Source organism: Elephas maximus, chromosome 19 (genome assembly GCF_024166365.1).
Source record: "Elephas maximus indicus isolate mEleMax1 chromosome 19, mEleMax1 primary haplotype, whole genome shotgun sequence".
NCBI lineage: Eukaryota > Metazoa > Chordata > Mammalia > Proboscidea > Elephantidae > Elephas > Elephas maximus.
This window is the reverse complement of record NC_064837.1, coordinates 51,573,212-51,586,827: the sequence shown is the minus strand read 5'-3', so window position 1 is coordinate 51,586,827 and position 13,616 is coordinate 51,573,212. Positions and strand designations below refer to the sequence as shown.

The following is a 13,616-nucleotide window of genomic DNA, read 5'->3' as shown; positions in this document are numbered from 1 at the left end:
CCATCCGTCCATTACAGGAGGCTAGGCCCAGCCCTGGCTCCCAGGGGAGGCTCTCTGCTCCCCAACCCCCAGCTCCAGCCTCCAGAGCCACAGGCTTGAATGCTGCTCCCCACCTCCCTCCCTCACCAAATCACTGCCAGCAGCCAGGCCTCACCCGCCCAGTAGTGGGAGAGGGGTCCACCCTGCTGCCAGACAGCAGCCCAGAGCTGGAGGGGCAAGAGCAGTGAGTGAGCCATGAAGGTGGCGGGCCCATGAGCCCAGACTGAGCACCAAGAGACAGGGAATTCGAGTGACTCTGGGAAGGCCACAGCTCCTCCGGGCCCCAGGTAAAAGGAGGACAGGGGTTTCTGCCCCTTCTCCACATCTCCCATGGGGTTAAATGAAGACGTCCAACCCTGGGGTAGGGGGTCAAGGGAGGCTGCCAGGAGGATGGCGACATGGCCCTAGCCATGCTGGTGGGTGCCCTGGAGCAGCCTTGCCGGCTCAGCAGAGGCAGCCTCAGCCCTGGTTCTGACTCACAGGCTCTCTGGGGAGGCCCCATGTCTGAGAGAGGGGATCCTAGAGACTGCAGACACCCCAGCACCCTCCCCAGATGCGATGCTGGCCTCTAGGCAGGCTCTTGGTCTCATGGGCAGTGTGGCAGTCTCCCTTCTTCAGCCAGCCCCAGCCTGGCCAGGGCAGGGCAGGACACCCGAGGGTGGGAGGGAAGGGCAAGGAACTGTGCCAGCACCCACCTGGTCGCAGACGAGTTCCCATTTCTTCTCGTTGTCATACTGGCTCAGCAGCTGCACCTTGTCTGGGGGCAAGTTCATGCAGTTCTGGGGAGGGAGGGACAAAGCAAAGACCCCCTGAGCCTGGTGCCTCAATGTGGGGGCAGGGGAGAATGGGCATCCCAGGACCACAAAGGGCCGAGCTCCCTAGTAGGTTTTCACACACATAATTCCTCATCATCTTCTCACCCCTGGACTACCTTCAGGTAGCATCATCCAGGCCTGGACTCTGTCCCCCCGACTATGCCTCCTGGAACTCAGGGTGCAGAGACAGGAATGAGGGTTCTCAGCCCAGCTTGCCTGGACCTCAGACACCTCTGGGCCCCAGCATCCCCCTCTGTGACATGCGGGTATCATCTCTTCCCCCACTTGGGTGGGAAGATAACAGGAGCCATCCCCAGCCAGGCTCAAGTGTGGCCAGGTATGGACACAGACCCATGCCTGTGCCACCAGGCACCATGTGTGCATACACCCAGCCCAGGGCACCCATTACCCATTGCTGTCAAGTCAATTCCAACTCATAGCGATCCTACAGGACAGAGTAGAACTGCCCCATAGGGCTTCCAAGGAGTGCCTGGTAGATTTGAACTGCCGACCCTCAGGTTAGCAGCCGAACTCTTAACCAATACGCCACCAGGGTTTCCAGCCCAGGGCACAGTGCCTCATAAACACCAGAAAACCTCTCAGTGGGGAGAGCAGAGGGCCCCCTCCCACCTGGTCACTGAGAAGTGAGGAGATAGGACCTGGAGCTGAGGTCAGGCGGGTCAGGCAGGCCAGGGGTTCCAGGCGGGTACGTCATGGTTGCAGGAGGGAGGGGGATTTCAGAGGGGAAGGTCACCCAGCCACAGGATCTCCCCAGCCAGCACGCTAGGCCTGGAGTGCTGTGGCGCAGGCTGGGACTTCCCTCAGCACCGAAGAAAGGTCAGTAGTAGCCTGCCTGGGCCCTCCTCGACCAGCCACAGATGACAACGGTATGGTGTTTCAGTCAAACTTCTCCCCCACAGGGAAGGCAGAGGGCCCAACTCGGGGCTGCAGGATCAACCAGGTGTCGCCAACACGAGGAGCTCCCTGGACATCCAAGAATTGGAGCCTCTCCCTGAGAGACCCAGAAGATGAAGCCAGTTTACTCTAATCTAGTAAACCCCTGGTTTATTGAGGGCCTACGATGTGTCAGGCCCTGAAAGACAGTTCTTGCCCTCAAGGAGCTCTGAGTTAAGCCAGGGTCTCAACTGGGGATGTGGGAGCCCCCAAGAAGCCCCATTCAGAGCCATGGAAGCTTCTGTTGTGGGCTCTGGAGGCTCAGACGATGCCCCTTCAGTCAGGTGGCCCTAAGAAGAGGCCACAGATGGGGCAGAAAGGAGCCACACCCATCTGAGGCTCCTCAGCCAGTTTCCTCTCTGAGGTGCTGGGCCTAGTACTGGGGTTCTGACCAGACCTCACCCCAAAAATCACTGCTTTGGGTCAGCCCAGACGACAGGAAGCTGGGTGCTCTCAGCACCCATTGCTGAGGGCCCCACTTGAGAGGTGAAACTGCCCATCAACTGGACACCCCCAGGCTGGCTGGGGTTGGGAGTACGTCATCTCTCTCCCTCATTGCGAAATTGAGCCTGGATTGAGGAAACTGTGCTGTCTCATCAGGCGCCCTCCCCTCCCCCAACCCACCAACCGCCAGAACAGCTCTTGCTATGACATGGAAGGGGCTGCCCAGGAAAGGGTCTGAGAGCTGTGGGGAGGGTACCATTTTCCCAAGGAGGGTTCCCTGGGGCCATTCTCTGTCTCTCTCCCTGGTCCTCCCTGATACATCACCAGCCCACAGAGACATGGGGTGGGGGCAGGGGCAAGGCGGGGAGCAAGGCTGAGCGGAAAGGAGGAAGGAGGAGAGAAGGCAGGCAGTGTCTGGGAAGCTGGAGCCTGTGGCCTGTAGGGAGGGGGTGGGGGGAGAGATGGCGGTGGGGAAGGAGGGCAGAGGAGTGAGGGGGTGGCTGAGCCCCAGCATCTGAGCCTGAGAGGGCAGCTGCTCCTCAATATGGGTCTTTCTGGACGCTCACATACCCCAGCAACTTGATTGGCTCCCAGAATGGCCCTTGTACCCCAGATAGCACTTCCACCATAGCAATGATGACCACAATAATCACAGAATCCAACTTTGCCTCAATGCCCACCACTGCTCTAAGCCCTTTGCACCAGTGACCCCATTCCTACCACACAACCATTACTAAAAAAAAAAAAAAAAAAAAAATTGCCATCAAGTTAATTCCAACTCATAGTGACCCTATAGGACAGAGTAGAACTGCCCCATAAGGTGTCCAAGTTATAGCTGGTGGATTCGAACTGCTGACTTTTGGTTAGCAGCCAAACTCAACCACTGCACCACCAGGGCTCGACAACCATTACTAGGCACTGTTATTATTCCCACTCTACAGGTGTAGGAAGGAGCCTGGGTGGTATAAGTGGTTTGTAATTAGCTGCTAACCTAAAGGTTGGCGGTTTGAACCCACCCAGCAGCACCATGGGAGAAAGCCTTGGCGAACTGCTTCCATAAAGACTGTTGTTGGATGCCGATGAGTCAATCCTGACTCATAGTGACCCCATATGACAGAGTAGAACTGCCTCATGGGGTTTTCTAGACTGTAATATTTATGGGAACAGATTGCCAGGTCTTTCTCCCATAGCACTGCTAAGTAGATTCGAACTCCCAACCTTTTAGTTAGTAGCCAAATACCACCAGGGCTCCTTCCATAAAGACTACAGCCAAAAAAAAAAAACCCTAGGGAGTAGTACTACACTGTAACTCATGGGGTCACCATGAGTCAGAATAACTCAATGGCAATGGGTTTGGTTTTGGTACAGGTGTAGACACAGATTGGGTTAGTGACCTGTCCAAGGTCGCACAGCCAGTAAGAGCAGAGCCAGGCTTTGAGCCCAGAGCTAGCTCTGAACCACCACTCAGCCCCTCCCAAGACAAGCCCACAGTTATTACAGGGATGAGGGGCCTGCTTCCCTCAATTACAGGGATGGCACACCTGTCCAGATCTCAGACAGCTCCAGGCAGTGGTGGAGGGCAGGGTACCCCTTTGCCCCTTCCCCACCTGGGCCTTCTTAGGCCTCTGGGCCCACACACCAGCCTGCAAGACAGGCTAAATTTAGGCTTGGAAATCAGAAATAGCTCTGACAGCACTGAGCACTAATTAGCAGCTGCTCTTCAGGCCTGCCGTGCCCTCCAAGGAAACGGCCACCCCAGGGAGTGAGGGAGAGGCCAGCAGCTGCCACTCACTTGGGGTGGGGCGAAGCCACCCTGGAAAGCAGGAACAGCCCCCCAGAGCCAGGTCCCCAGCACGGGGGTGGGGTTGGGAGGGATAAGCAGGAGGTTGGCTGACAGTGCTCAGATGGGACCAGAAGGGGCAAGCAGTGCAGGTGGGGGAGACACCTGCCTCCAGGGAGGCGGAGAGCAGGAGGGGCAGCTATGACATGGAGGAACCAGGACTGGATTCAGAAGACCCAAGCTCTGGACCCCCCAGCCCTAGAGCTCCTTTGCCCCTCGGAGCCTCAGCTTCTTCCTCATAAAATGGGCGCACACCCTCTACCTCACAGGCTCACAGAACTGCTGGGGACACTCGATGAGAAGCTGTGTTCTGATGGAATAATATTCTTCAACTGCACAGCACTATGCAGAAGGCATTCCACAGACAGGAGAGAGTCCAGGAAAGGCCCAAAGTGCGGGGGCGGGGGGTGCAGTGACAAGGTATGATGAGTGGAAGTTGGTAAAAACATCCAGGTAAAACCTAGACTTGGCTAAAATCTTAACTGACCCCTTGACCCTCTTTTCCTGATGCTCTTAGTGCTTTGGGTCAGACAAAGAGGCAGATAAGAGTCATCTTTTGGAGTGTGGCCAAGAAAAGGAGCTGGTTCCCCAAATCTTTCTACTAGAATGTGTGGACCATTCTCCTCCCTCCCTGCCCCTACCTCTCTGGGTACCAAAGGGGGCCCCCATCCTCTACTCACTCAAGACCAGCCCCTCGCAGGCTCATACCACCCTCCCACCAGCGGTGCCATCTGGAGGGGGCTCCCAGGAAACTGAAGGGGCTCCACCTGCAGTTGGACACAGCCACACCCACCGGTTCCACTTTCAGCCGAGCTGAGTTTGCATCCCAACCCACCTGCCCACCCTCTCCTCATGAGGCCTGGCCCTGCAAGTCCCAGGATGCCCCTGAACTTGGGCACCAACTCCAGTTTCAAACCAGACCCGCAGGTGTTCCTCACCCTGGCCCGGCCCCTATGGCTGCCCTACCCCCAACCCCTGTATGGCCCCCACCTTGGTTCTAAAGCTGTCAGTGCATCTCCAAAAAAACCCGTTTTATCCACTTAAAAAATTCCAGAATATAGATTTTCTGGGGCTCTTATAAACAATCCCAGGCTTATACAAGTGCTCTGGGGTGACTCAGCCCTAGGATAGAGTGCTGGAATCCCCCCAAAATTAGCAACTTCTCCCTTCAGGGTTCAAGGGCCCCCACGGCAGGGACAAGGACCAACAGGGTAGAAGCCAGGATAGCAGGCACTGCCTGTATAAAGCAGGCTGGCAGGAGGAAGAGGAGGAACACCCCCGCATCACTTGCCCTGTGCTAAGTGCCACTCTAAGTGTTTTTACATCTATTACCTCATTTAAACCTCAACAAAGAGTCTACAAGGTGGATACTATTATAATCTCCATTTTATGGGTGGGAAACTGAGGCACAGAGCCATTAAGTCATTTGCCCAAGGTGACCTAGCTGATAAGCTGGTGAGAAGACTGAGTTTCCTTGGAAGAAGAAGCACTGAGGGAGATGGAACCACTAGAAATGTGGGTCTTGGCCCCCCCAGGGGTCTTCTGCAGACAACCTGGCCCAGCCCCCCTCCCCCATCTGAGGAATCAGCAACAGTCAGCCCCACTTCCTGCCACCCAGCACCCTACGCTTCCTGTTGTTGCCCACACTGAGCTCTTACTCACTGGGGAACCCCCCCCTCAACACACCCTCTCTCAGGGGGAAGTGGAGGCCTCTCCACCCCCTCTCCACACACACTGTTACCGTTAGCACCGCTGCTGCTCCACCCGCCAGGAGAGGCCGGCCGCCCTTCATGGTTTCCAGCCACTGCAGAGCTGTCTACATAGGCCTGTGCGGTGGCAGCCTAGCCTGGGATGGCCGGTGATGGAATCTCTGCAGGGGTGCACAGCAACCTTGGGTGGTCTTGCTGACGGGGGTGAGGGAAGGGGAGAGATGGGCTCTGTGCTCCTTTACCTCACAGGGGCCCAGGATGGAGAGGCCTTCATCAGCTCCAACGTCATCAACCCCTTCCTCACAGGGGAGAGTGTTTATTGAGCATTTACTGTGTGCCAGACACTGTGCTCAACACTCTGCATTTCTACCATCATTCAATCCCCTCAGCAATACTAGAAGGCCAGCATATACCATTATTGTTCTCTTCTTTTACATGTGAGGAAAAGTGATGCTCAGAGAGGTTAAGTAACTTACCCAAGGTCACACAGGTAGTAAGTGGCAAAGACAAAACTCAAACCCCAAACTTCATGACTCCAATGCTTGGAAGCTACCCTCACCTTTCCCAGAGTAGCCCTTGCCCAACTCAGAGGCATGGAGGCCCAAGCCACCTTCCAGGGCTTCCTGTTCCCAGCAAAAACACAGAGGCAGCCCCAAGGGTGGTTCCACCTGCTCCTGCCCATCTCACCCAGCTCTTTGCCAAACCCAGATGTCTCTATGAATCATGCTCACCACATCTCTGGGTTTCCAGGGTCAACGTGTGACAAGCCTGCCTGCCAGGAATGCCACCCTCCAGCCTCTGGCCAGCCTAGCAACTGACCGCATGGCCCAGAGGTGGGATGCACAGGGCCTGAGCAACCTAGGCTCCATAGCTACGTGCTCCCAAACCTATTTTGGTCTGAATGGAATTTCAAATTCTCATGGAATCCAGACATTCTGGACCATGGAGGCTGGATGCACTCCTGATACTATTGCTCTGAGATAATCTTTAAACCTTAAACTAAAAATATCTCCTGAAGTCTTCTTAAAACCAAACTATAGTTTAGCTTAACTATTAAAGAATGTCTGCCTTGAGCATGATGCTCTTTTAAGAATTATCTATATGGGATCAAAGTGACAACAACTCCGGAAAGATTAGCTAGGAACCTTAGGGAGTTCATGTTAATGGAGGAGGAACAATTCAGAAAAGGAGGGTGAGTGTGGTAGCACAACTCGAAGAATGTAATCAACATCACTGAATTGTACATGTAGAAACAGTTGAAATGGTGTATGTTTTGCTGTGTATATTCTCAACAACAAAATAAAATTAAATAAATTATTTTAAAAATTAAATACACCTATGTTCATTGCAGCAAAATTTGCAATAGCCAAAAGGTGGAAACAACCTAAATACCCATCAACAGATGAATGGATAAACAAAATGTGGTACATACATACAATGGAATACTACTCAGCCCGTAGGAGAAAGGAAGTCTTGATACATGGTACAGTACGGATGGAGCCTGAAGACAGAATGCTGAGCGAAATAAGGCAGTCACAAAAGGACAAATAAGGTGTATACCTGTAGAAAGTTGAACTAACGAAGGATGTGTGATAGATATACACAATGACAAAAGAAAAAAAAAATGAGTAGCTGCTGAGGCTACTTATGGACAACCAAACACCTCGTGGGACTTGGTTCCTTGGTTTGGAGGTTTAGAGTAACGGTTTCATGGGACATCCTAGTCATTTGGCCCAATATGTTTAGTGCTTCTGTTCTACCTCCTAGTTCACTGCATAGTGCATGGGGTCTTAAAAGCTTGCAAGCAGCCATCCAAGAAGGTACAGCAATTGGTCTCCATTCACCTGGAGCAACAGAGGAAGACGGAGAGTCAGGAACAGGAGGAGGATATGAAATGTGTGGCTAATTGCCTCCATGAACAACTGCCTCCTTTGCCATGAGACCAGAAGAACTGTATGGTGCCTTGCTACCAAGACTAAACATTTTGATCAAAGATTCCATAGAAGATTCCTGATCAAAAGGGGTTGGGGGGAGAATGAAGAACAGATTTTGAAAATTTTTATGGACTCCAGACTTTCTGGAGCCATGGAACCTGGATGAACCCCTGAAACTATTGCCCTGAGATAATCTTTAAACCTTAAACCAAAAATGTCCCCTGAACGATGCTGGTGAGGAGTGGGCTTCTTAGATAAAGTAGGCACATGAGACTATCTGGGCAGCTCCTGTCTGGAGGGGAGATGTGAAGGCCGAGGGGGACAGAAGCTGGCTGAATGGACACAGAAACACAGGGTGGAGAGAAGGAATGTGCTGTCTCATTAGGGGGAGAGCAACTAGGAGTATATAGCAAGGTGTATATAAGGTTTTGTATGAGAGACTGACTTGATGTGTAAACTTTCACTTAAAAGAAAAAAAAAAAAATGTCCCCGGAAGCCTTCTTAAAGCCAAACAATAAGTTAACCTAACTAGTGAAGAATGGCTTCCTGGTGGCACAGTGGCTAAGCATTTGGCTGCTACCAAAAGATTGGCAGTTCAAATCCACCAGTAGCTCCTTAAAAACCCTATGGGGCAGTTCTACTCTGTCCTATAGGATCGACTCAACAGTTTGTTTTGTTTTAAGTAAAGAATGTCTGCCTTGAGCATTATGCTCTTTTAAGAACTATCTATATGGAATCAAATTGACGACAGCAACTCAAAAGTATTAGATAGGAGCCTTAGGAGTCACTGAGTTTACATTAATGGGGGAGGAACAACTCAGAAAAGGAGGGTGAGAATGGTAGCACCCCTTGAAGGACATAATCAATGTCACTAAATTGTACCTGTAGAAACTGTTGAATTGGTGTATGTTTTGCTGTGTATATTCTCAACAACAACAAAATTAATAAAATTTAGGAAAAAATAAAATAAAAACCTATTCTGTTCCACCAGAGAGAATGGAGCTCAGTCCTAGGGCAGCAGAACCATGACATCTCCCCCAGCTCCCCATCACCAGTCTGAGGGGGGAGGAGCCAGCCACAGTAGGACTCCCAGGACCCACATCCTGCTTAGGGCTGTTCTGACCACCCCACACAGCCTGGCCAAGTGCCCACATCCCTGGGCACATGCTAAGGGTACATGCTAAGGGCATATGCTAACAGTACCCCAGGATGCTGGCCCCCCTCAGACAAATTCCATTCCAAATGGTTCATCCCCCACTTGGATGCCAGCATCACCCTAGGCCTTGGGCACACCCTTCCCAGCACCTCCGCTTGATGCCTTTGCCCTGCCAGGTAGCTTCGAAACCTCTGCCCCAAGGTTACAGACAGATTAGGGCTGTCCTATACCTGGCTGTCCGGCAAACCTGGAAAGGGCACCTTGCCATCTCAGTCTCTGGCTCTGCCTGCCCTGCAGGGGAGGGAATGAGGGCTGGAAGCCACCCAGCCTCAGGAATGGGCGTAGGAGAGGAGAGAGCAGAGCAGGGCTGGCTGGTTTTCCCACCATCCGCAGCAGGCCCATGTGGCTGGGCAGACACTGCTCCTCCACCGTTGCTAAGGCAGCAGCCGAAACCCTGGCTCAACCTGCTCTTCCTCCCGCCCCCATTTTAAGTAAGGGCACCCCTCTCTCTTCACAGCTTGTCCCACACCCTTGCATGGGAAAAAGGCTGGCCCCAGGAAGGAAAAGCAGGCTCCCTGGATCTCCTGTGTGGGTATGGCCCTTGTGGGGGCACCCTTCACCCAAGGGAGGAGGCCCATAACCAGAAAAGGAGGGGTGGTTTTGGGTGTCTGGATCTCTCGCCTCCCAGTGGTGAAAGGGCTGAGCTTGAGAGATTAGAAGGGGCTCCCTGAGGCCATCTGACTAGATCCCCAAAGTAGGGTAATGCCTCTTCCATGAAAACTGGGGACACTGAGGGTGATGGCCTGTCACCCTCAGCAAGCTAAGGTTCTTCTCATCTTAGACACTCCCTAAGGACAGGACTGGGCTCTGGCCATTGGGGTTGGGAGGTCAGGTGGAGGCCCACCTTGCAATGCCCATTGCCAGGTGTGTGTGTTTAGCCAAATCTTTAGCTTTAGGCAGCCTCAGAAAGGGGTCAAGACTGTCACCCCAGGCTCAACGCAAACGCCCCTGCTGGTGGGAAGTGTGAGGAGTCAGGTTCTTAGCCAAGTGACCTTGGGTAAGTACTGCTCACAACAGGACAAGGGCCAGGCCGAACCCTCCTCAGGAAGTAGTAAAGTGTAAACGCTGGGGTTCCTGGGGGCTAGGGCGGGGGTAAGTTCAGCAGGTACTGATGCCCTAGGTTTCTACCCAGCCACCACCCTTTATCCACAAGGGCATCATCCTCTAAGACCCACCTCTGGGCTTCCACTCTCCACTTCTTGGTACTCAGGGGCTCCCAAAGGCATTCAGTGTCAGACCCAGCCAATCAGAGTTATGGCAACTACCCAAGCAGGGCAATAATGTCCTACGCAGGCATCAAAGCCTCACCACTTGACTTATGGATTTTCCAGCGGTCTGCATTATTCACACAGCTCCTCTCCGTTGGTGTGCACAGCAGAGAGTGGACTGGAGCCTGGCCTTCACCCTGGGACCCCCCACACCACCACCAAAGACATGCACTTAAGGAGAAAGACCTATGCTCCCCAAGTAGGCTGGTGGAGCCCAGGGACCCACCACCAACCTAGGCTCCCCAAATGATCCCCTCATCCTCCCACCCCCCACCTGGACACCCATCTGCTCAGCTCAGCTCAGCTTGGCCAGGCCCTGGGTTTAGGGAGAGGGGAGAGAGGGTAGGTGGAGAAATGGGGAAGTCTGGGGCTAGCCTGGAGTGAGGCACCCCTCAGAGGCCCTCTCTCTCCCCTAATCAAGCCTGTTGCCCCACCTCACCCCAGCTAGCTCCTCCAAAACTGCTCCTAGCCTTTTTCCGGGAGGGAACAGCAGCCAAGATTTTCAAGAACTGTTGGGAGGTGCATTGTGGGGCCAGGCAGAGGGTCTAATGTATAGTCTAACCACCAGCCAGGGGCGGGAAAATGATGTCAAGGAGGTGGAGGGGACAAATTGAGCACTACTGATGCCAGGTCTCCCTCAGACCCCACCCCCAGTCTTGCAATGCCAGCCTGCTCAGACTAGGAAGGACCTCTGGGAAAAAGCATAGCCTTATTCGCCTGTCACCCAGTGTCCATCAAAGGAAGGTTGACAACAGACAGGCCACTTAATTAGAGAAGGGGCCCGGGACAGGCTGAGGTAGGGAGCCAGAAGTGAGAATGAATGGTTCTTCCCCCTCCCCACTTCTGCCTCCCACCCTCTGGTGGGACCCCCTGCCTCTGCTTTGGTGCTGCCACCCCACCAAACTTAGCCCACTGAGCTGATGGAGCCCTCTCCAGTGGCCTAGTCCCCAGGGCCCTCCCAGTCCTACAAGCAAGCCAGGGGGACTTCCGGACTGTTGCTCCACCCCAAGCAGAGTGACCAGACCGCCCCGACCCCGCCCTTCCTGACCTAATTCCTTCAGTGGACCGATGGCAATGCCCAAGACAAGGACCTGCAGGCACCCTGATAAATACGGGTGAGAAACACAGATAACCCTCTCCGCGACCCAACGACCCAACTCCCAGCAGCCCAGGCACTGAACAATCAGAACCTAAACACCTTGCCTCCATCTCCTGCTCCTGGGAGCTTAAGATGTAACCCCTTCTGTCTCTGACCCGCGAAGACAGAGAGGGGAAATGCTCCAGACCCGCACCTGGTGGCTGGGCCTGCGTGTAGTGTGGAAGGGGCTGCCCGGGGACCCCCTGGCCTGCTCTGCTTCCCACTTCCTCACTGATCAGTTTTGTTTAAGACCTTTAGACCCAGGAGTGCTGGGAGGAGGGGGATGGCGTCTTGGAGAGGGAGACCAGGCGGTTGCAGAAGAAAAGTTTTGGGGGGAGAGTGCTAAGTCACTCTGAAGGAAGCCACTGTCACTCCCACCCTCTGGAGAAAGCAGCCGCTGGGCCAGGGATCTCCAAGCGACACCTGAGCCCCCCGGAGGCGGGGACAAGTGCCGAGCCCCTGCCGCCCCTTGGCCGTGCACTGCGCGCCGCCGGGGTCACACTCACCAGGACCCGGTTGAACCTCTCCTCCAGCTCTCCCGCGTCGGGCATCGGCTGCTTGGGAGCCGCGGGCTGCTTGGGGGGCGATGCAGTGGGGCCCGCGGGCTGCTCGGCGCTGCCAGCCGCGTTGCCCATGGTGGTCCCCACCCAGTTTGCCAGGCGCCTCCAGCCTCGGAAATCCAGCTTTCCAGGGACGGGGGACACGGATCCCGGCCCGAGGGTGATGGAGACAGCGGCTCGCCGCGGTGAGGGTCTCGGCTCAGCGGCGCTCAGGGGCTGGGGCGCGGCGTCCCATCCGGGCGGCCCCGTCCGAGGGCGCGGGGCGGCGAGCTGCAGTGCGCGGGGAGGAAGTCAGGCTGCAGGCCGCCGGGGCCGGAGGGCTGGGCCGGGGGCAGGAAGCTGCGGCGCAGGCTCCCCCCTCGGCGATTTTCGAACTTCTGCTGCTGCTCCCGGTGAGCGCAGACCGCATTTCACCGCCGCCGCCGCTGCGCACCCAGCCCTAGCGGGGCGGGCTGGAGGGAGGGGGCGGGCGCTGTTCGGCCGGGGGTCCCCCGCAGCCATGGCGCGGCGGGCGGAGCGGCCGGCCCGTTCACCTGCAGCCGCACAGAGAGAGGCCGGCGCCGCTTCACCTGCGGGAGCGGGAGGTGGCGAAGGCGAGGCTAGAGGCGGCGGCCCTCTCGGCGGCGCCTCCGGGTCCTAGAACCATATCTGCCGCCAGCTGGAGCGGGAGCACTGGCCGGGTCTGGGGAAGGGGGTCACGGCCGGGGGGCGGGAGGGGGTAAACCTCTGAGTCGAGGATTCTCAGCAACTGCAAGTGCGGCTGGGAGACCCACAGTGGTGCTGCGTTGGGACGCAGGGGCTGCGTCCCCCTCTCGGGCCCCCGACTGAGAAGGTGGGAACCCCCCTTTCAGGCCCCCACCCCTTGTTTCTCTTCTCCTCTTTTTAGCCCACAGATGAGCTAATGACCAGAAGGAGCTATCTGCAAACGACAATCACGAAGCGGGGCGGGGGACGTGGACACAGGCCAACGTAGACCCTGCCACCTGTCCCACCCTCGACCAACTCTGCGCCTGCGCCGGCAAACCCAGTGGTTTTAGTATAGGGCGCCTGTGAAAAACGGCTGGCTTCGAGAAGCTGGGACCACCAAGGCAGTTCCAAGGAGAGCCACGGGGGTTGGATAAGGAAGGATTAAAGCCAACCGCGGGGCTGGGAGCAGGCACCGCAGAGGAGAAAAAAAAAAAAAAAAATTTTTTTTTTCCTTGACGCTGTCACCTCCAGGGAACTAAGGTGGCCTCTCTCTCGCCTTGGAGAATAACAATTTCTGGTGTCTGCCAATTACTCCCAGGGCCTGTGTCTCATTCATCCTGACAAAGACAACCAGGAGAGGCAGGTACTGAGCTCCTCCTTTTAGAAATGGAGAAACTGGGCTCAGAGGGGATAAGCAATTTGCCCAAAAGCACACAGCTAATAATGGGCAGACACAGACCTCCTGCCTGTCCACCTGCAAAACCCAGAGCATTTTCTACACTACCTTGGAGCTACTGTCCTACCCCTCCTCCCCCATTCAGGGTGGACCAGAAAGGCAGGAAGTACCTGGAGGGTTAGAATTCAGGGCTGGGGCACAATCTCCAGCCTGCATTTGAAGCCTGTCTCTTTCACTTGCTCCTCTCATCCGCATTTAATTTACAGGATCCCCAGTTGGCCCCTGCCTGCACTACCAGTGCATTGAGGACCCTCTGAATGAGCCCAGGATCTTCTC

General features: G+C 55.3%; 1 protein-coding gene across 2 annotated transcripts in view; it reads right to left on the bottom strand.

Annotated features, from left to right (window-relative positions):
- FMNL1 (formin like 1) overlaps positions 1-12,612 on the bottom strand; it is a 28,968-nt gene extending 16,356 nt beyond the window's left edge. Inside the window, exons 1-2 of one of the 2 annotated variants that reach the window (XM_049859010.1) lie at positions 11,864-12,612; positions 735-818 (exon numbers count right to left, since the gene is read on the bottom strand). In XM_049859010.1, coding sequence (XP_049714967.1) covers positions 735-818; positions 11,864-11,992 — 213 coding nt within the window. In that variant the 5' untranslated portion in view covers positions 11,993-12,612. Of the gene's footprint in view, positions 1-734; positions 819-4,772; positions 4,890-11,863 lie in introns of those variants that run through there. The other variant, XM_049859011.1, reaches the window with a different exon arrangement.
- Positions 12,613-13,616: the final 1,004 nt, after the last annotated feature.